The 19746-nt window shown below is 46.3% G+C and overlaps 2 protein-coding genes across 4 annotated transcripts in view; one reads left to right on the top strand and one right to left on the bottom strand.

Moving 5' to 3' along the window:
- Positions 1-18717, bottom strand: part of slc4a1ap (solute carrier family 4 member 1 adaptor protein) — a 151568-nt gene extending 132851 nt beyond the window's left edge. Inside the window, exons 1-2 of the mRNA XM_085997928.1 lie at positions 18498-18717; positions 5182-5867 (exon numbers count right to left, since the gene is read on the bottom strand). Of these exons, the coding sequence (XP_085854054.1) occupies positions 5182-5867; positions 18498-18717 (906 nt within the window). The remainder of the gene's footprint in view (positions 1-5181; positions 5868-18497) is intronic.
- Positions 18534-19746, top strand: part of supt7l (SPT7 like, STAGA complex subunit gamma) — a 54536-nt gene continuing 53323 nt past the window's right edge. Inside the window, exon 1 of one of the 3 annotated variants that reach the window (XM_085997930.1) lies at positions 18534-18628. The gene's annotated coding sequence lies outside the window, so the exon portion shown is untranslated. Of the gene's footprint in view, positions 18629-18801; positions 18890-19041; positions 19120-19746 lie in introns of those variants that run through there. The other 2 variants (XM_085997931.1, XM_085997929.1) reach the window with 2 other exon arrangements.

Raw genomic sequence — 19746 nt, forward strand, 5'->3', positions numbered from 1 at the left:
TAAAGAGCGCACAGGCAGACAGGGAATGGGTGACCACCAGACAGAGTAAAAGAACTAGGAAACATAGAAACATAGAAGATAGGAGCAGGAGTAGGCTATTTGGCCTCTCGAGCCTGCTCCGCCACTTAATGAGATCATGGCTGATCATCCAAATTCAGTACCCTGTCCCTGCCTTCGCCCCATATCCCTTGATACCTTTAGCTCTAAGAAATATATCTAACTCCTTCTTGAATATATTTAAAGACTTGGCCTCAACCACCTTCTGTGGTAGAGAATTCCACAGGTTCACCACTCTCTGGGTGAAGAAATTCTTCCTCATCTCTGTCCTAAATGGCTTACCCCTTATCCATAGACTATGACCCCTGGTTCTGGACTCTCCGACTATCGGGAACATTCTACCTGCATCTAGTTTGTCCAGACCGGTCAGAATTTTATAAGTTTCAATGAGATCCCCTCTCATTCTTCTAAACTCCAGCGAGTATAATCCCAATCGACCCAATCTCTCCTCATACGTCATTCCTGCCATCCCAGGGATCAGCCTTGTGAATCTTCGCTGAACTCCTTCCATGGCAAGAACATCCTTCCTCAGATAAGGCGACCAAAACTGCACACAATACTCAAGGTGTGGTCTCACCAAGGCCCTGTACAACTGCAGCAGGACATCCTTGCTCCTGTACTCAAACCCTTTCGCAGATGAGCTGAGGCTCCTGCCTCAGCTCATCTGCTGCTGAAACGCTCATGCATGCCTTTGTTACCTCTAGACTTGACTATTCTAACGGACCCTGGTCGACCTACCCTATGTGAGGTCATCCAAAACTCTGCTGCCCGTGTCCTAACTCGCACCACATCTCATTCACCCATCACCCCTGTGCTCGCTGACCTACACTGGCTCCCAGTTTAGCAACGCCTCAATTTTAAAATCATAGAATGGTTACAGCACAGAAGGAAGCCATTTGGCACATCGAGCCCTTGCCGGCTCTCTGCACGAGCACTTCAGCTAGCCCCACTCCCCCGCCCTTTCCCCGTAGCCCTGCAAATTTATTTCCTTCAGGTACTTATCCAATTCCCTTTTGAAAGCCATGATTGACTCTGCCTCCACCACCCTTTCAGGCAGTGCATTCCAGATCCGAATCACTCGCTGCGTAAAAATGTTTTTCCCTGATGTCACCTTCGGTTCTTTTGCCAATCACCTTGAATCTGTGTCCTCTGGTTCTCGACCCTTCCGCCAATGGAAACAGTTTCCCTCTATCTACTCTGTATGGACCCCTCATGATTTTGAACACCTCTATCAAATCTCCACTCAACCTTCTCTGCTCTAAAGGAGAACAACCCCAGCTTCTCTAGTCTATCCACATAACTGAAGTCCCTCATCCCTGGAACCATTTTTGTAAATCTATGATTCTACACTCTCCACTTGCCTGGATGAGTGCAGCTCCAACACTCAAGAAGTTCGACACTATCCAGGACAAAGCAGCCCGCTTAATTGGCACCCCATACACCACCTTAAACATTCACTCCCTCCGCCACCGGCGTACCGTGGCTGCAGAGTGTACCATCTACAAGATGCACTGCAGCAACTCGCCAAGGCTTCTTCGGCAGCACCTCCCAAACCCGCGGCCTCTTCCACCTAAAAGGACAAGGGCAGCAGAGGTATGGGAACACCACCAGCTCCAAGTTTCCCTTCAAACACTACCATCCTTGTTTTCAAATCCCTTCATGGCCTCACCCCTCCATATCTCTGTAAGCTCCTCCAGCACTACAACCCTCCAAGATATCTGCGCCCCTCCAATTCTGGCCTCTTGAGCATCCCCGATTTTAATCGTTCCACCATTGGTGGTCGTGCCTTCAGCTTGCCTGGACCCTAAGCTCTGGAATTCCCTCCATAAACCTCTCCGCCTCTCTTTCCTCCTTTAAGACGCTCCTTAAAACCTACCTCTTTTCTGCCCTAAAATCACCTTATGTGGCTCGGTGTCAAATTTTGTTTTATAAGGCTCCTGTGAAGCGCCTTGGGATGTTTTACTACGGTAAAGGCGCTATATTAATGCAAGTTGTTGTCGTCTTAGATATACTGATGTGCAGGAACTTTCCAATAGGAAAAAGGGGCTGGGGAAGGAGGAGAAAAGGCAAGAGTCGCTCTGGACTGTTCTTGTGCCCCTCATGATAGCCTAGACTGGAGATGATGTGAGTAAAGGAAGAAAAAAAACTAAAGTAAGAGGTATCTGTGGAGACCTTAATAATTGCTTGGCTTTTGGTTGCAGTATTTTAAACCAAAAAAACAAAAACATTAGCAGCTACCACTGAATCATCTGGCAAACAGTGTGCACCTGCTCGCAAATAACATCAAACATGATTCGGGAGCTTGTACTGATCTTCTGTTCAACCTTCATGCTGGATGGGCTTCAAAAGGATGGCCACTTTACCAATGTGAACATTAGAAAAATTTGTACTGCGTCCAAGCAATCTGTGAAAAACAATTTTGCTTAATCTGTCATTTCAAACATCAGGTTGTGTGGAGAGTGTGTTTTGAGCTATGTAACATCATAGCATTAAATTGTATTGGCTTAAATTCAGGTTTACTTTCATGTATTGTCTGGGGACAATGCTGGAGTTTAGTGGTCTTACAGGAAATAATCAGGCTGTTTTTTCTTCATCTCTTCTCCTTAATCAGTACTGCAGCGATTTTTTAAACTGTGAATATTAACTCAATTGAGTATTACTAATAAAACAAAAAAGGCGGGCATCATGGTTTTGCTTAGCTGTAACAATAACTTGCATTTATATAGCACCTTCAACATAGTAAAATGTCCCAAGGCGCTTCACAGGAGCGATTATCAAACAAAATCTGACACCGAGACACATAAGGAAAGATTAGGAAAGGCGACCAAAAGCTTGGTCAGAGGGGTAGGTTTTAAAGAGCATCGTAAGAGGAGGAGGTAGAATTCCAGAGTTTAGGGCCGAGGCAGCTGAAGGCACGGTCACCAATGATGGAGCAAAGAAATTCAGGGATGCAAAAGAGGCCAGAATTGGAGGAGCGCAGAGATCTCGGAGGGTTGCATGGCTGGAGGAGGTTACAGAGATAGGGAGGGGCGAGGCCATGGAGGGATTTGACAAAAAGGATGAGAATTTTAAAATCGAGGTGTTGTGGGACCGGCCAAGTGGGGATTCTTCACAGTATGAATCAAGAGTTTGTACAGTTCAGTAACTAGTCCATGAAGTCAGCTTGAAGAATGTAATTGTAGGAACAGTAAAAAGCCATTGGGGCCAACAAGCCCACCTCCCTTTCATGGATGAATATCACCTCTTTGCCCTATCCCTCAATCATTACTCTCTCCAAAAACACTTGTTTCTCAAACCCATTTATATTGTGCATTCAATGGTCTTCCCTGGTAACTTATATCTATTTCACTTTGTGTAAAAAAAAAAATGGACTTCTCTGCTTACTTGGAACTTCCTAATTTGTAATTTGTCATTTAGATGCTTCGCCAGAATAAAAAATTGTAAGGATGTAGGATTATTTGTAATACAGTTACAGTTACTCCATAGAACTTAACCTAGATGCGGGGTTTCTGCTCGGGCCGCAATTGGCAAAATGCAGCCAGAACGGGTCGGACACTGTGCCGGTCGTGCCGATGTGAAGTTGCGCTCAAGTTTCCGCGCATTAGCACAACACCGAATGTAGAATCGCTCATGAATCAGAGTAATTGATTCTTGACTGGAACTGGGCATTCTCCAGCATTACACAGAGGACTGGGGTTGCCAGGAAACGAGCCATTCTTCAAATGGCTGGTTTAATGCTCTTGGCCTTACATTTTAATTGGCTTCAACTGACTGCTTTGGGTACACAAAAAAGACTTGCAATTATATAGCGCCTTTCACCACAACCCAAAACTAAAGCGCTTTACAGCCAAGTAAGTACTTTTTGAATTGTAGTCACTGTTGTAATGTAGGAAAAGCGGCAGCCAATTTGCGCACAGCAAGCTCCCACAAACAGTAATGTGATAATGACCAGGTCATCTGTTTTTTTTTAAGTGACGTTGATTGAGGGATAAATATTGGCCAGGACACTGGGAATAACTCCACTGCTCTTCTTCGAAATCGTGTCGTGGGATCTTATACTTAACTGGCAGAATTAAGACTGATTTGAGCTGAATTTAAAGTTATTTAAAGTAATTGCAGCAGCAGGAGGAACAGACCCAGGTCAGGCTTCAACTGACTGCTGGTTACTGCAGGCCCGGTGATTAATGCTGGATGCATGTGTCCACGGGTGCCTGTACACCCGAGTATCTGGGCACAATGTGACGAACACAAATTGGCAGAAACTTCCGACCTGGAGGGGGGGGGGGGGGGGGGAACGTGGCCTGTTCTGTGGACTGCTTCGGGCAAATAGATTTTTGAACCGGCTTAAAATATGGCTGTTGCTCCAGCGTAAAGTGGTTGTGGGCGTAACTCACTTACATTTAAAATTCCGCGATCTTTAGCACCGTTTCATTCGACGACGCCCAGATTCCGCTGATATCCGAGGTGTAAATCCCGCGGAAACTCCACGCCGTGGTGTTCAATCAGGTCACCACACCAAACGGATATTCAGACAGGGCCAAACGTCCAACTGTCTGGATCCTGTTGAACTCCAAGGGGAAGGTTCTCCACTATCAAGTGAGTTATTAGTGTGCACAGAAAATGTGGACACAATAAATCTCCCCCCCCCCACCTTGCCATAATACTTTGCTCTTGGACCTTAATCGTGTCTAGAATTCACTGGCCTATAGGAAATAATATACATGTATGCCAAAGCATTTTGCTGAAAGCACTTCTTGTGCGAAACTCTTAATTCATCATCCTAAACTGCTCTCACCACTTCTGCCACTGACAGAGCTGTAATCACGAGCGCTTCACCCAAGTGTCATAATATTCCTCGCACTCTTCCCAGGCACAATCAAGCCTAGCCCGACAGGTTGATTCTGTCCTTCTAATCTTGGTTCTGTCTGGGGGTTGGAGCTTTATAATAAGGGTGAAGCACTGATAGCTGGAGGTGTGTCACTGCTGGGTTTGAGATGTTTTTTTGAAGTAGAGTAGTTTTGAACTTGATATAAAAATTTCACACATGCACCATTACACCTTACTGAAATCCAAACGACAATGTATGCCTTTCTCTGGAGTTGACTCCATTTGCAAACTAATCACCTGTAAAACAAGGAGTCTCGTGCTCCCTCCAAATTTAATAACGTGGCCGACTTTAAGCCGGTGGTAGCAGTGTGGCTGGGCTTTCTCCTTGTTTACCACTGTCCCGTGTGTGCTGTCCAAGTCGTAAATGTAAAATCCGATGCTGCTCTCTCCATCAGCAACTCGTCTGTGCTGCACGATGGCATGGTAGCGGGAAATGGAAGGATGCTCGAGAGCGATGTCGCAGGCCGGAAGCCTCCCGACGACATAAAAGCTCTTTGAATTCAGACTGATGTCCGAGACAATGCTGCCATTCTTGAGGATCTCAAAACTGTAAGGGGCTTCTGCTAAACCCCCCCACGGAGGCTCCACATATGGGAGCGGAGGACGGGGCTTGTATTTATCCGATGGTAACCTGGCGGCGGACCTGGGCTTCATTGGCAGCGGCACGGCGTGGAGACGAGGCTGATCAACATGCCGCTGATCTGCCGCAGGCTTTTCTCCGAGCTCGGGCCGGGTTTCTCGGTCGTGCCCCACAGAGATCACTGTAGCTGCTGCCTCTTTCTCCGCGGGCTCTTCGGTAATTTTAACACTCTCGGCCGTTTCGGTGCCGGTTGCCGAAGGGCTTGAATGGTGAGTCTTCTCCCTCTTCTGCGATGGAGCCAAAGGGAGCAAAGGCTTCTTAAAACCATCACCATTTAATGCATCTGTAACAAAGAGAACAACTGCGTTATAATGCAGCACATGGTTCGATGAGCCGTGCATCCGCTGAATGAAGAGTAGATAAACATCTGAAGCAGAGGAAGATACTGGGCTATGGCAAGAGGGCAGGACAGTGGCATCATTTGTGGATTGCGAAAGCAAAGAGCCAGCACAGCCACAGTGGACAGAATAGCCTCTTTCTGTGCTGTACACTTCTATAGTTCTACATTTCTACGAGACACTGTGGGTAAGAACTGTTACAACTGCGCTAAAGACTGGGCTGGAAATTGCGGTCGGAGGCTTCCCGCAGACGAATGCCTCCGAGCCGCAAGAAAAGTACGCACCTACCTGGTGCCTCCGGAGCTTCGGACTCTTGCACTCCTGGGCTTGCAGGCTATGCCTGCATAAAGGCCCACGTATCCCAGGGGCACATGCGATTCGCAAGCATCACCAGGATCACGTGGGCCGGCCCCACCAATCACATTATGCTTAGGGGGATTCCATTTACGTACGGAATCCCTATAAGCATAACAGGAATCACACTTTCACCCCACGTAAATAAAAATAAATCACATGTTCAAAATGAATTAAAATACAATGTGAACATTTAAAACACAAATATAATTTTTTGAAAAATAAATTTAAACATTTTTAAAGGGGCCAAAAATAACTTAATCTAATTTTAAAGGCTTTTGAATGTTTAAATCATTTTTTAAATTTTATTTTAATATTTATTTAAACCCTTATGCTGATAACAGGCCTTATGCCTGCTTTTATCAGCATAATAAAGATTTAAATAAATCAGTGTCAGCTGTGGCTCAGTGGGTAGCACACTCGCCTCGGAGTCAGAAGGTTGTGGGTTCAAGTCCCACTCCGGGGACTTGAGCACATAAATCTAGGCTGACACTTCAGTGCAGTGCTGAGGGAGAGCTGCACTGTTGGAGGTGACGACCTTCAGATGAGACGTTAAACCGAGGCCCCGTCTGCTCTCTCAGGTAGATGCAAAAGATCCCATGGCACTATTTCGAAGAAGAGTAGGGGAGTTATCCCCAGTGTTCTGACCAATATTTATCCCTCAACCAACATAACGAAAACAGATGATCTGGTCATTATCACATTGCTGTTTGTGGGAGCTTGCTGTGCGCAAATTGGCTGCTGTGTTTCCCACATTACAACAGTGACTCCACTTCAAAAGTACTTCATTGCCTGTAAAGTGCTTTGAGACGTCCGGTGAAAGGCGCTATATAAATGCAAGTCTTTCTTTTTTTATCAGGCGTTAAGAGTTTCGTGGGCATTCGCTGGGCAGTAGTTGGGCAAATAGCACAACCTTGCACCAGTGAATGTCCATTTCCTGTGCATGTGGACGATCGCAAGCTCCGGGTTTTCGCGCATGCGCATCGCCCGTGGAAACCCGGAACTTGTGGGGCACTTACGACCACATACGCATAGGCCCCAGAAAATCCGGGCCACAAGGGAATCGTCAGAGAATTTACATCAAGTAACAGATATTTTTGTTGCTGAAACTTCAAAAATTAACATTCTGTAGCCAGGTATAGTTCTCCAAGTATTTAAGCTGTAGCTCCCCAATCACACAGTTATTAAATTCCCAGTAAGTTTATTCAGTAAGCAGCGGAGACATACAGACCAGGAAGGCCCCATGTTCAACCTACAGTTTTGGCCTGGGCGTTTCTTAAGGATGCGGATGGGCCTCAGTTCTACAGTGAAGGGGTGGAAGGAAAGAGGTCAGGGCTCCTGCTCGTGATTGCTATCCCTGACTCCAGCTGGAAACTGCAACAGCATCGGGCTCAGTCTGGATTCAAATAGCCTGCGGGCAATGGGCCTCGACATACATGCATAGACTGCCCCTTTGGGTGAGGTGCCGGAGGTTGTCCAGTGCCCGTGGAACCGTATTCTAGAAAGAATATCATTGAGGGAAAAAAAAAACATGGTTGCTGAAGCACCCGAGGACTGGAAGAGAGGTAAATGTAACTCCCCTCTTCTAAAAAAAGGTCAATCAGTCTTACTTCAGTTGTTGACAAACTAACGGAGTCTAAAGTGCAGGATGACATTAGTAACCACTTGGAGAAACTTCAGTGAATCAGCACAGTCAGCATGAATTTCTAAAAGGTCACGCTTGATCTATCTGACAAAATTCTTAGAGGAAACAATAGAGAGGATGGATAAAGAGACTATACTGGATGTAGTTTATACAGATTTTGATAAAGAATTTGATAATGCTCCACATGAGATTTATAGCAAAGATAATGGGTCACGGAGTTGTGGAAAATATGGCTGCAGAGGTGGTTGGAGGGCAGAAAGTGATCCAAAAAGGCTCCGTTTTCATGCCACTATAAAATGATCTACACTTAGGAATTGAGGGAACATGATTGAAATTTGCTGATGACACCGAATTGGAGGGCACAGCAAATTGAGAGAGGCTGCAGGAGCAGATAGGTGGCAGGTGCGGTTTAATGTCAAACTGCTGTGCCAGTCAGCACAGATTGGGGCATCTTGGTGCCCTGCTGGACCTCGAGCAAAGCTAACTTATTTTAAAAATAACAACAGAAAATGTTGGAAACACTCAGCAGGCCAGGCAGCATCCGTGCAGAGAGAAAGAGAGTGAACGTTTCAGGTCTGGGACCTTTTCGTTTTCCTGACACCGCTGGTAATTTATCCTCTTCCTCTACTGTGAAGACAGATACAAAGTAATCAGTTAACATGTCTCCCATTTCTTATTGTCGGTTACAATATCATCTGCGTCTGTCTTTAATGGGCTCACATTCCCCTTTATCACTCTCTTTCTCTTGATATATTTATGGAATCCATTCAATAACTGCTCTTGGCCTGAGCGGAGGTAAACTGGGAGTTGGGGGGGTGGGGGGGGGGGGATTAACTTTGTGGACCCAAATTAGGTAGAGTTTTACTGCAGTTAACAACGAATGAATGTAAGCCACCAGACACAGAGGAAGTTAATTACATACAAAACTGCCCCAATGTCATTTTTTAATGCACCTAAAAGTCATTGCAAAAGCAAAATACTGCAGATGCTGGAGATCTGAAATAAAAATAGAAAATGCTGGAAATACTCAGCGGGTCAGGCAGCATCTGTGGAGAGAGAAACAGAGTTGACCTTTCATCAGAACTGCTAAAAGTCATGTATCTTTGGAACCACTGATTAATTGATCCCGACATGTATTAAACTGTTCCTTAGTACCTGACTGCCATCTTGTAAAGCACGGGCTCTTGTTTTTGGGAGGTCTCATCTAAAGGATCAACAGGGAATTTCCTTTCTTCGCCTTTCCATTAGTCTTCGTTACAATCCTAGTTAGATGGCGCTAATCTTTTCTGAACTACTGCAGTTAGGACTCCTGTATAACATGGTGCCAAATTACTCTCATAATGAATACACTAGAGACCAACTAAAATGGATCTTCCAAATCAAGGTTCAAATTGTCAATGTTGTATAATGATCTACTTAAAAACAGCAATATCAATAGCCCTTTTCAGCTTTCAAAACCCATCATTGTTTCTTGAACAGAATGCTGGTAAGTGATTTTCTGTCCAAGTTTAAATAGATTTGCTTCCTAGGTTTTTAAACTGGGGTCCACAGACCATCCAGAATCTTAAAGGGGGGTTAGATTCCTGTCTGTATGGGCCACACATGCTGTAGTTGTGAGCACAGTGGCAGGAATTCTGTATTCTTTATTAATTAGTGCATTATTTCTGTTGCTGTATATTTAACAAAATTAAATTATAACACTGTATTCTTTTGGGTAGCTGGCACTATCTTTCAGAAGCTAGGATTGGGGGAGGGGGATTCCACAAGGATCAGAATTTTCAGGGGGTCCTTAGAGAGGTTTGAAAACGACTGCTCTGAAAACCATCGATTATTTGCATTGTGAAGCAGAACCAGAGAAATATGCAGAACACAACAGGTGGCCAGCAACATGCAGCCAAAGAGAAATGCTATCAGTGTAATGCACTTTACTTTATCACAAGCTTTAATCAGAGTTGCATTTTAAAAGAATAATTTTATTGTACAAGAACTGCTTGCCTAACATCCAGTATTGGACGAGCAGAAATTTACTCCAATTAAATATTGGGAACGCCACAATCTCCATTCCCTAACAACTGACGCCATCCCTCTCACTGGTCACTGTCCGAGGCTGAACCAGACTATTCGCAATCTTGCCGCCCTATTTGACCGAGCTGAGCTTTCGACCCCATATCCTCTCCATCACCAAGACAGCCTACTTCCACCTCTGTAACACTGCTCATCTGCTGCTGAAACCCTCACCCATGCCTTTGTTACCTCCAGACTCGATTATTTCAATGCTCTCCTGGCCGACCACCCACCTTGCATCCTCCGTCTGCCTGCTGCCCGTATCCAAACTCGCACCAAGTCCCGTTCACCCATCACCCCTGTGCTCGCTGACCTACATTAGCTCCCGGTCCGCCAGCACCTTGACTTTAAAATTCTTATCCTTGTTTTCAAATCCCTCCCTATCTCTGTAACCTCCTCCAGCCCTGCAATCGTCCGAGATCTTTGTGCTCTCCAATTCTGGTCTCTCGTGCATCCCTGATTTCCTTTGCTCCACCATGGGTGGCTATACTTTCAGCTGCCTTGGCCCCAAGCTCTGGAATTCCCTCCCTAAACCCCTCTGCTTCACTCCCTCTCTCTCCCTTTAAGACGCTTGTTAAACTGAGATGAGGAGGAATTTCTTCACCCAGAGAGTGGTGAACCTGTGGAATTCTCTACCACACAAGGCAGTTGAGGCCAATTCATTAAATATATTCAAGAAGGAGTTAGATATATTTCTTAAGGCTAAAGGGATCAAGGGATATGGGGAGAAAGCAGGGGCAGTGTACTGAGTTTGGATGATCAGCCATGATCGCATTGAATGGCGGAGCAGGCTCGAGGGGCTGAATGGCCTACTCCTGCTCCTATCTTCTATGTTTCTAAAAACTTTCTCTTTGATCACACCTTTGGTCACCTGTCCCAATATTGCCTTATATGGCTCGTGTCAAATTCTGTTTGATAATCACTCCTGTGAAGCACCTTGGGACGTTTTACTGTGTTAAAGGCACTATATAAATGCAAGTTATTGTTGTTTTTAATGGCCTCAGCTTGGTTCATTTATACATGTTATAGTTTAAAGGTTTAGGCTTATGTGCAGCCACCTTATTTTAAAAACCAACCCTATAATTTTGCTTTTTGTCGATATCCCAGCAAATACATGCCACCCTTGAGACGAGAGGTCTCCCATATCTCGATCAGTGCCATTGTGAGGAGTTCAGAAAGTGACTGGGTGCAGAACTCTCCCCATATTTTCCCTCCCTGAGGAAGTCTGGTATACAAACGGCACCACCCAAATGTCAGAGCACTCTCCTCTGAGTCAGGTTGTGGGTTCAAGTCCCACTCCAGGGACTTGAGCACAAGAATCTAGGCTGACACCCCAGTGCAATGCTGAGGGAGGGCTGCACTGTCGGAGGTGCCGTCTTTCGGATGAAACGTTAAACCGAGGCCCCGTCTGCTCTCTCAAGTGGACGTAAAAGATCCCATGGCATTTTTCGAAGAAGAGTAAGGGAGTTATCCCCGGTGTCCTGGCCAATAATTATCCCTCAATCAACATAACAAAAACAGATTATCTGGGCATTATCACATTGCTGTTTGTGGGAGCTTGCGGTGCACAAATTGGCTGCCGTGTTGGCTGTAAAGTGCTTTGAGACGTGCGGTGGTCGTGAAAGAAAGACTTGCATTTATATGGCGTGTGAAAGGCACTATATAAATCCAAGTCTTTCTTTCTTTCTTGTACGAGATTGAGAATTCACCATGTGTGAGGTGAACACTGCCGTAGCAGAATTGCATCCCAGAACATCAAGTGCATTTTATCGGGGCTTTAACCCCGTGCTTTTCTTATTAAAGCAGCAACTCTTTCCCATTTATACACATTTTGTCACAGAACAGCATTAAATTTAAAATAATATGTTTTAATAATAATGACCTAGGAATGAAAGAAATAAAGACTTGCATGCATTTATATAGCGCCTTTCACGACCTCAGAACTTCTCGAAGCGATTTACAGCCAATTAAGTATTTTTGAAGTGTAGCCACTGTCGTAATGTGGGAAACGCGACAGCCAATTCACACACAAGTTCCCACAAACAGCAATGTGATAATGATCAGATAATTGTTTTTTTTTAAAGCGATGTTGATTGGGATAAGTTGTACATGGTGCGGGTGAATGGTGCAGTGGATCAGACTCTGCACTTTCAGCCATGGGAGCCGAGTTCAAATTTTGCCCAGTCTGACAGGACGGTAGCTTTTCTGGATTCTTGTAAATATTCTTGGTGAAATAAGTTGGTCAGTCTCATTCCCGTGCTTTACGGACATGGGTCCACAGCATAAAACTGACCGTCGTTCAGCATTAATGGGCATTCTCAGGAGGTGCCACAGAATGGCTGGTGTCGGAAGTAGAAATCTATCGCATGGCGCTTTACTCTGCACCCACCTCACCAGGGAATGCTTGGTGGGAACAGTAGGTGCCTAAAGTGGAAAGTATCCTGTTCACGCTCACTTTGATAAGCACAAAAATAAAAGGTAGCTGGTAGCAACGCTATAATATAATGATCCATAGAAGTTAACCACTCAAGCTTCCCTTCTGCTGTTTATGACTTTAATAAAGATCTGAAATTAAATGATCTTCCTATAATGGATGGGTGGATGTGCTCAACTAAGGATTATTACTACATTCATTTACAGTGATTATCAATGTTAATCCTTCAGTGTGCACTGGTCAAACTCAGCTGTGACACCAGCTATTGACAAAAAGTTCTTCCAAATTGGAATAAAGAACCTATGCAATCTACATTAAAGGTTTATAAATGTACGTTGGTGGTGTTGTTAAAGCTCTTGGGTGAAAAGTGATTGGCTACTTCAGAATATCAACCAAATGTCCTTGATAAAATTACTGCACTGTGACCCCTTGGGTATCTCTTCTCTATTAATGTAAACGGGTTAATTATCAGTAATTATGTTGTTGATACTAAATGAGAAATTTACATCAGTCCATAATCAACAAAGAAAACATCAGCGCTCAAAACATGGGTCCTTGCTCTGCCCCATCCTTCCCCTGTGCAGTTTTGATCTTGGCAACCCTACAGATATTTGCAGAGTTGTCAAATATCAGAAATACATTTTGGTGAGATTACTGGACAAGGCTTACACATCCAAATCACTCATTCATTTGAAACCACACACACCTACACACACACACACCTACACACACACACACCTACACACACACCTACACACACACACCTACACACACACAACCTACACACACACAACCTACACACACACAACCTACACACACACAACCTACACACACACAACCTACACACACACCCACACACACACCTACACACACACACACCTACACACACCTACACACACACACACACACACCTACACACACACACACACACACCTACACTGTTGGATACTAAAATCATTGTTTGCATGAACGTATGGGAGTAGAGGAAGAGTATATGTAGTGAAACTGCTGTTGAATTATCACTCATCTGAAGTGACGGTCACTTGTTCTGATCTGAAATTGTGGCATTTGCAATGTGCGTTCTGTAACATAAACTCAGATAGAAACAGAGAAAAATAGGAGCAGGAGTAGGCCATTTGGCCCTTTGAGCCTGCTCCGCCATTCAATATCATGGCTGATCCTCTATCTCAATACCATATTCCCGCTCTCTCCCCATACCCCTTGATGCCTTTTGTGTCTAGAAATCTATCTATCTCCTTCTTAAATGTATTCAGTGACTTGGCCTCCACAGCCTTCTGTGGTAGAGAATTCCACAGGTTCACCACCCTCTGAGTGAAGAAATTTCTCCTCATCTCAGTCCTAAATATCCTACCCTGTATCCTGAGACTGTGACCTCTCATTCTAGACCCCCCAGCCAGGGGAAACATCCTCCTTGCATCCAGTCTGTCTAGCCCTGTCGGAATTTTATACAGATCCAGATATTTAAATAGGTTTGCAACCTCGATGTGCATAAATACTGCTGATACTGGTATGAATCCAGCATCAACATTTCTGCAACCAATCATTGAGCATTGGGGAAAGCTTGAAGTTAGAGAAGAACAAACTGCTGCAGCCAGTGCAGTGCCAGAGCAGGATCAAACCACCTCCTCGCTGTGATATTGCTCTGCTAGTAAACATCATCATGATACGATTCTCGCAAAGTTGTCCTGCACATCTAACATCACTGAGATGTGAAATAAAAACAGAAAATGCTGGAAATACTCAGCAGGTCAGGCAGCATCTGTGGAGAGAGAAACAGAGTTAACGTTTCAGGTCGATGACCCTTTGTCAGAACTGGAAAAAGCTGGAGATGGAACAGGTTTTTAAGCAAGTGTAGGGGCTGGGAAAGGGGGGAGGGGAGGAAAGAACAAAAGGGAAGGTCTGTGATAGGATGGAAGGCAGGAGAGATTAAGAGACAAAAGGGATGATGGTGCAAGGCAAAAGGAGATGGTAATGGGACAAGTTAAGAAACAAAAGATGGGTCTAAATGAAGTGTAAATGGCACTGGCAGAATGATCGACAGCTGCCACGTGAGAGAGAGAAAAAAAAAGGGAAAAAGGATAGGGGCCGAGGTTATGGTCTGAAATTGTTGAACTCGATGCTGAGTCCAGAAGGCTGTAAAGTGCCGAATCGAAAGATGAGGTGCTGTTCCTCGAGCTTACGCTGAGCTTCATTGGAACAGTGCAAGAGATGTGAAGACTGTTTCAAATTGTCCCAAAATATGAAGTACAACATCCCCCATCTCTCACACTCTGTTATTCACAAGTAAGACTGCCAACACTTTACCCATGCTGAGCCAGCCCTAAACTTCTGAACACTTCAGCAAATCAAGACTGAACCAAAGTCTCCTCCACTGCTACAAATAAAGTGACACAAAAACTGCAAAATGATGACATGAGGGCATACAATCAAACATAAATCAACATTAATAAAAGAAGAATTGTTCTTCAAAGGAATCTGCCAAGCCTCTCTCATTTTGTTTTAAAAATTATACCTTATTTCACACATCTCATTCTTAAAAATAAATGGAACTCCAGGTGTTGCGGTAAAAAGGAATGCAACTGGTGAAAATCTAAAATAAAAACAGTAAGTGCTGGAAATACACAATAGGCCAGCTCACTCTCGGAAAAGATGCTGATGTACCTGCTGTGTCTTCCATACATTTCAATGGAATAAGAAAAAGAATGACGTTAATGGTTTGGGTCAGAACTTGGAGATAAAACAAAAAAAAACTGCAAATGATCTGATTAAAATTCACCAAAAAGGAATTACAGGTTGGAACATAGAACTGTCACCACCACCACTGCAAATAATAATCCAATATCAATATTAGTATTAATGATTTTTTTTCCTCCAAAAAGGGAAGTCCAGCTATTGGAAATAATTTTTAGCATTTTCTATTTTTATTTCCATTTTCCAGCATTAGCAGGTAAACATATTGGCCCAGATATTCCGATCGCAGGCGTCCCACGGGCAGAGGGCTGCGATCTGGAAAAATCAGCGCCCTTACCCGAGGGCTCCCGGGAGGAGCACACTTCCGATGCTGGGCCTCTCCAAACTGCCGGAGCGCAGGGCCCACATATCCCAGGGGCGCAGGTAGTTCGCAGCGTCCCTGGGATCACGTGGGCCATGGGGAGCCAATCAGAGCAGGGAATCTCCCTTCATACACTTGACAGGAAGACCTGTCAAATATATGAATGGAGATCACCCCCAAAACATAGTAAAACTTCAAATACATTTTTTTTTAAATCACATTTTTAAAATGACATAAATTAACTATTTTAAACAAAAATTTAAATTTTTGAAAAAAATAAATTAAAGTTTTTAACAGGGCTAAAAATAAACTTACCTTTTTTTAAAGTATTTTTAAATGATAAATCACTGAAATTTTCTTTTAAGCTTTTTTCAACTCTTATCCTGGTAAAAGCAGGCCTTACAATTCTTATGCCTGGTAAAAGCAGGCGTAAGTGTTTTCTGCGGGCGGAGGGTCTCCAAAAAGCGGAACTCTCCGCCCGCAGAGGCCCTTCTCCCAGGCAGCCGGAGGATCTGTCAAGAGCTTTCTTGACAGATTGGAAATGCCGGTTTCCAGCGCATGACTGAAACTGGCATTTCTGATGTCCCTACAGGTGGGTACACAGCACATACCCACCCGTAGGGATCGGAATATCCTGCCCATTATATTTATTTCTCTAATATATCTCTACCCATCTCTCTGATATATCATATGTCTCACTGCAAGTGTCAGCTTGGCTCAGCAGTAGTAGTCTCTGAATTAAGTCCAGAGAATTGAACACAAAATCTAGGCTGACATTTCAGTGCAATACTGCTGGACATGCCTTTGGAGGAGACATTAAAGTGAGGAAACGTCTGTCTGCTCAAGATCCTGTTGTCAAAAGAGTAGGAGTTCCCCCGGTGTCCTGGCCAACATTGCTCCCTCAAGCAGTACCACCAAAAAACGAGATGATCTGATCATTGCTGTTTGTGGGAGCTTGCTGTGTGCAAATTGGCTGCCGCGTTTCCTACATTACAACAGTGACTATACTTCAAAAAGTACTTCACTGGCTGTGAAGCGCTCTAGGACGTCCCAAGGATGTGAAAGGCGCCTTTTTTTTTTATTCGTTCATGGAATGTGGGCATCGCTGGCAAGGCCAGCATTTATTGCCCATCCCTAATTGCCCTGGAGAAGGTGGTGGTGAGCCGCCTTCTTGAACCGCTGCAGTCCGTGTGGTGAAGGTTCTCCCACAGTGCTGTTAGGGAGGGAGTTCCAGGATTTTGACCCAGCAACGATGAAGGAGCGGCGATATACGTCTAAGTCAGGATGGTGCGTGACTTGGCATGCGCCTGCTGCCCTTGTCCTTCTAGGTGGAAGAGATCTTGGGTTTGGGAGGTGCTGCCGAAGAAGCCTTGGCAAGTTGCTGCAGTACATCTTATAGATGGTATACATACTGCAGCCGCGGTGCGCCGGTGGTGGATGGGGTGCCAATCAAGCAGGCTGCTTTGCCCTGGGTGGTGTCGAGCTTCTTGAGTGTTGTTGGAGCTGCACTCATCCAGGCATGTGGAGAGTATTCTATCACACTCCTTACTTGTGCCTTGTAAATGAGTCAGGAGGTGAGACACTCGCCGTAGAATACCCAGCCTCTGACCTGCTCTTGTTGCCACAGTATTTATGTGGCTGGTCCAGTTAAGTTACTGGTCAATGGTGACCCCCAGGATGTTGATGGTGGGGGATTCGGCGATGGTAATGCTGTTGAATGGCAAGAGGCAGTTAGGTGACTCTCGCTTGTTGGAGATAGTCATTGCCTGGCACTTGTGTGGCACGAATGTTACCTGCCATTTATCAGCCCAAGCCTTAACGTCATCCAGGTCTTGTTGCATGCGGGCATGGACTGCTTCATTATCTGAGCAGCTGTGAATGGCACTGAACACTGTGCAGTCATCAGCAAACATCCCCATTTCTGACCTTATGTTGGAGGTCATTGATGCAGCAGTTGAAGATAGGTGGGCTGAGGACACTGCCCTGAGGAACTCCTGCAGCGATGTCCTGGGGCTGTGATGATTGGCCTCCAACCACCACAACCATCTTCCTTTGTGCTAGGTATGACTCCAGCCAGTGGTGAGTCCCCCCCCCCCTGATTCCCATTGACTTCAGTTTTACTAGGGCTCCTTGATGCCACACTCAGTCAAATGCTGCCTTGATGTCAAGGGCAAACACTCTCACCTCACCTCTGGAATTCAGCTCCTTTGTCCATGTTTGGACCAAGGCTGCGACAAGGTCAGGAGCCGAGTGGTCTTGGCAGAACCCAAACTGGGCATCAGCGAGCAGGTTATTGGTAAGTGCCGCTTGATAGCACGGTCAATGACACCTTCCATCACTTTGCTGATGATTGAGAGTAGACTGATTGGGGGGTAATTGGCCGGATTGGATTTGTCGTGCTTTTTGTGGACAGGACATACCTGGGCAGTTTTCCACATTGTCGGATAGATGTCAGTGTTGCAGCTGTACTGGAACAGCTTGGCTGGAGGCGCGGCTAGTTTTGGAGCACAAATCTTCAGCACACCAGCCGGGATATTGTCAGGGCCCATAGTCTTTGCTGTGTCCAGTGCGCTCAGCCGTTTCTTGATATCACATTTAAGAGAAATGCAGATATATTACTATCTATACTGTGCATCTATCCCCGGTGTCCTGAGGCCAATATTTATCCCTCAATCAAAATCACTAAAAACAGATGATCTGGTCATTATCACAATGCTGTTTGTGGGAGCTTGCTGTGGGCAAATTGGCTGCCACGTTTCCCTACATCACAACAGTGACTATACTTCAAAAAATTAGCCCATTGGCTGTAAAGTGCTTTGGGACGGCCGGTGGTCGTGCTCGGCGCTATAGAAATGGAAATCTCTCCTTTGCTTTCAGCTGACATGGAATGTGCACTTTCTGTGATGGGCTTTGATCCGGCTTCACTCGCTCTGGGGGCCCTGAGCGGCAGCAGGAGCCGCCGCCACCGCGGGTGTCGAGAGAAGCAAGTGTTGGGAACGGCTTACCTGCCGAGGCTGGAGGCGGGCCCGCGGCCGGGGTCACGGGGGTCATGGCCGGGGTCTCGGGGGTCACGGTCCGGCTCTCGGGGCCCGGGGTCACGGTCCGGCTCTCCGCTGTCTCTGCACCGTCCGCCATGGTAACGTGCGCCGCTCTATTCCTTCCTCTCAGCTCGTTCCACAGGGAGACTCTGCCTCCCAAACATTGGTTCCGGTTTAAAAGCTGCATTTTAAAATTTTACAAAGTGTTCCGTCCGCAGCCAGTGACGCTCACCACCCCCACCCACCTCTAGTCAGACTGTAAACACCCGGCCTTGACGGCAACTTCTACGAAACCAGCGCCATATCGGGCTGGATACAGACTCCTGGCAGGAACGACGAGTTCAAGATCAATGCGCAAGGTGCCTCAAACCCCCACATAAAAAAAGAACAGCGAACTAGAGTCGGTATTTTAAGTATGATGATGTATAATGACGCAGGGGATTATTGAATGCAAGTCCAGCCGAAATATGATTTGTTCTGGAGCGTGAGTTCAGGGTGTTTGAGTTTCCGGGGGGAGGAGAATGAGGGTGAGCCCGTCACTGGGAGAGGCGTCATCAGCGGGGACTCGGAGCCCGGACTGGAGCGGAGGGTGAGAGAGTGGGACAAGAAGGGTGGACAAGGGGAGGAGGGTGGACAAGGGGAGGAAAGAGGGGGAGGAGGGTGGACAAGGGGAGGAGGGTGGACAAGGGGAGGTGGAGGAGGGTGGACAAGGGGAGGGAGGGAGGGGGTGGACAAGGGGAGGGAGGGAGGGGGTGGACAAGGGGAGGGAGGGAGGGGGTGGACAAGGGGAGGAGGGGGGTGGACAAGGGGAGGAGGGGGGTGGACGGGGGGAGGGAGGAGGGTGGACAAGTGGAGGAGGGTGGACAAGGGGAGGGGGGGAGGAGGGTGGACAAGGGGAGGGGGGGAGGAGGGTGGACAAGGGGAGGGGGGGAGGAGGGTGGACAAGGGGAGGGGGGGGAGGAGGGTGGACAAGGGGAGGGGGGGGGTGGACAAGGGGAGGGAGGGAGGGAGGGGGTGGACAAGGGGAGGGAGGGAGGGGTGGACAAGGGGAGGGAGGGGGTGGACAAGGGGAGGGAGGGGGTGGACAAGGGGAGGGGGAGGAGGGGAGGGAGGGGGTGGACAAGGGGAGGGGGAGGAGGGGAGGGAGGGGGGGGGGGTGGACAAGGGGAGGAGGGGGGAGGGTGGACAAGGGGAGGAGGGTGGACGGGGGGAGGAG

Source organism: Somniosus microcephalus, chromosome 9 (assembly GCF_052327205.1).
Source record: "Somniosus microcephalus isolate GS21.2 chromosome 9, FLI_Smic_1.0, whole genome shotgun sequence".
Lineage (NCBI taxonomy): Eukaryota > Metazoa > Chordata > Chondrichthyes > Squaliformes > Somniosidae > Somniosus > Somniosus microcephalus.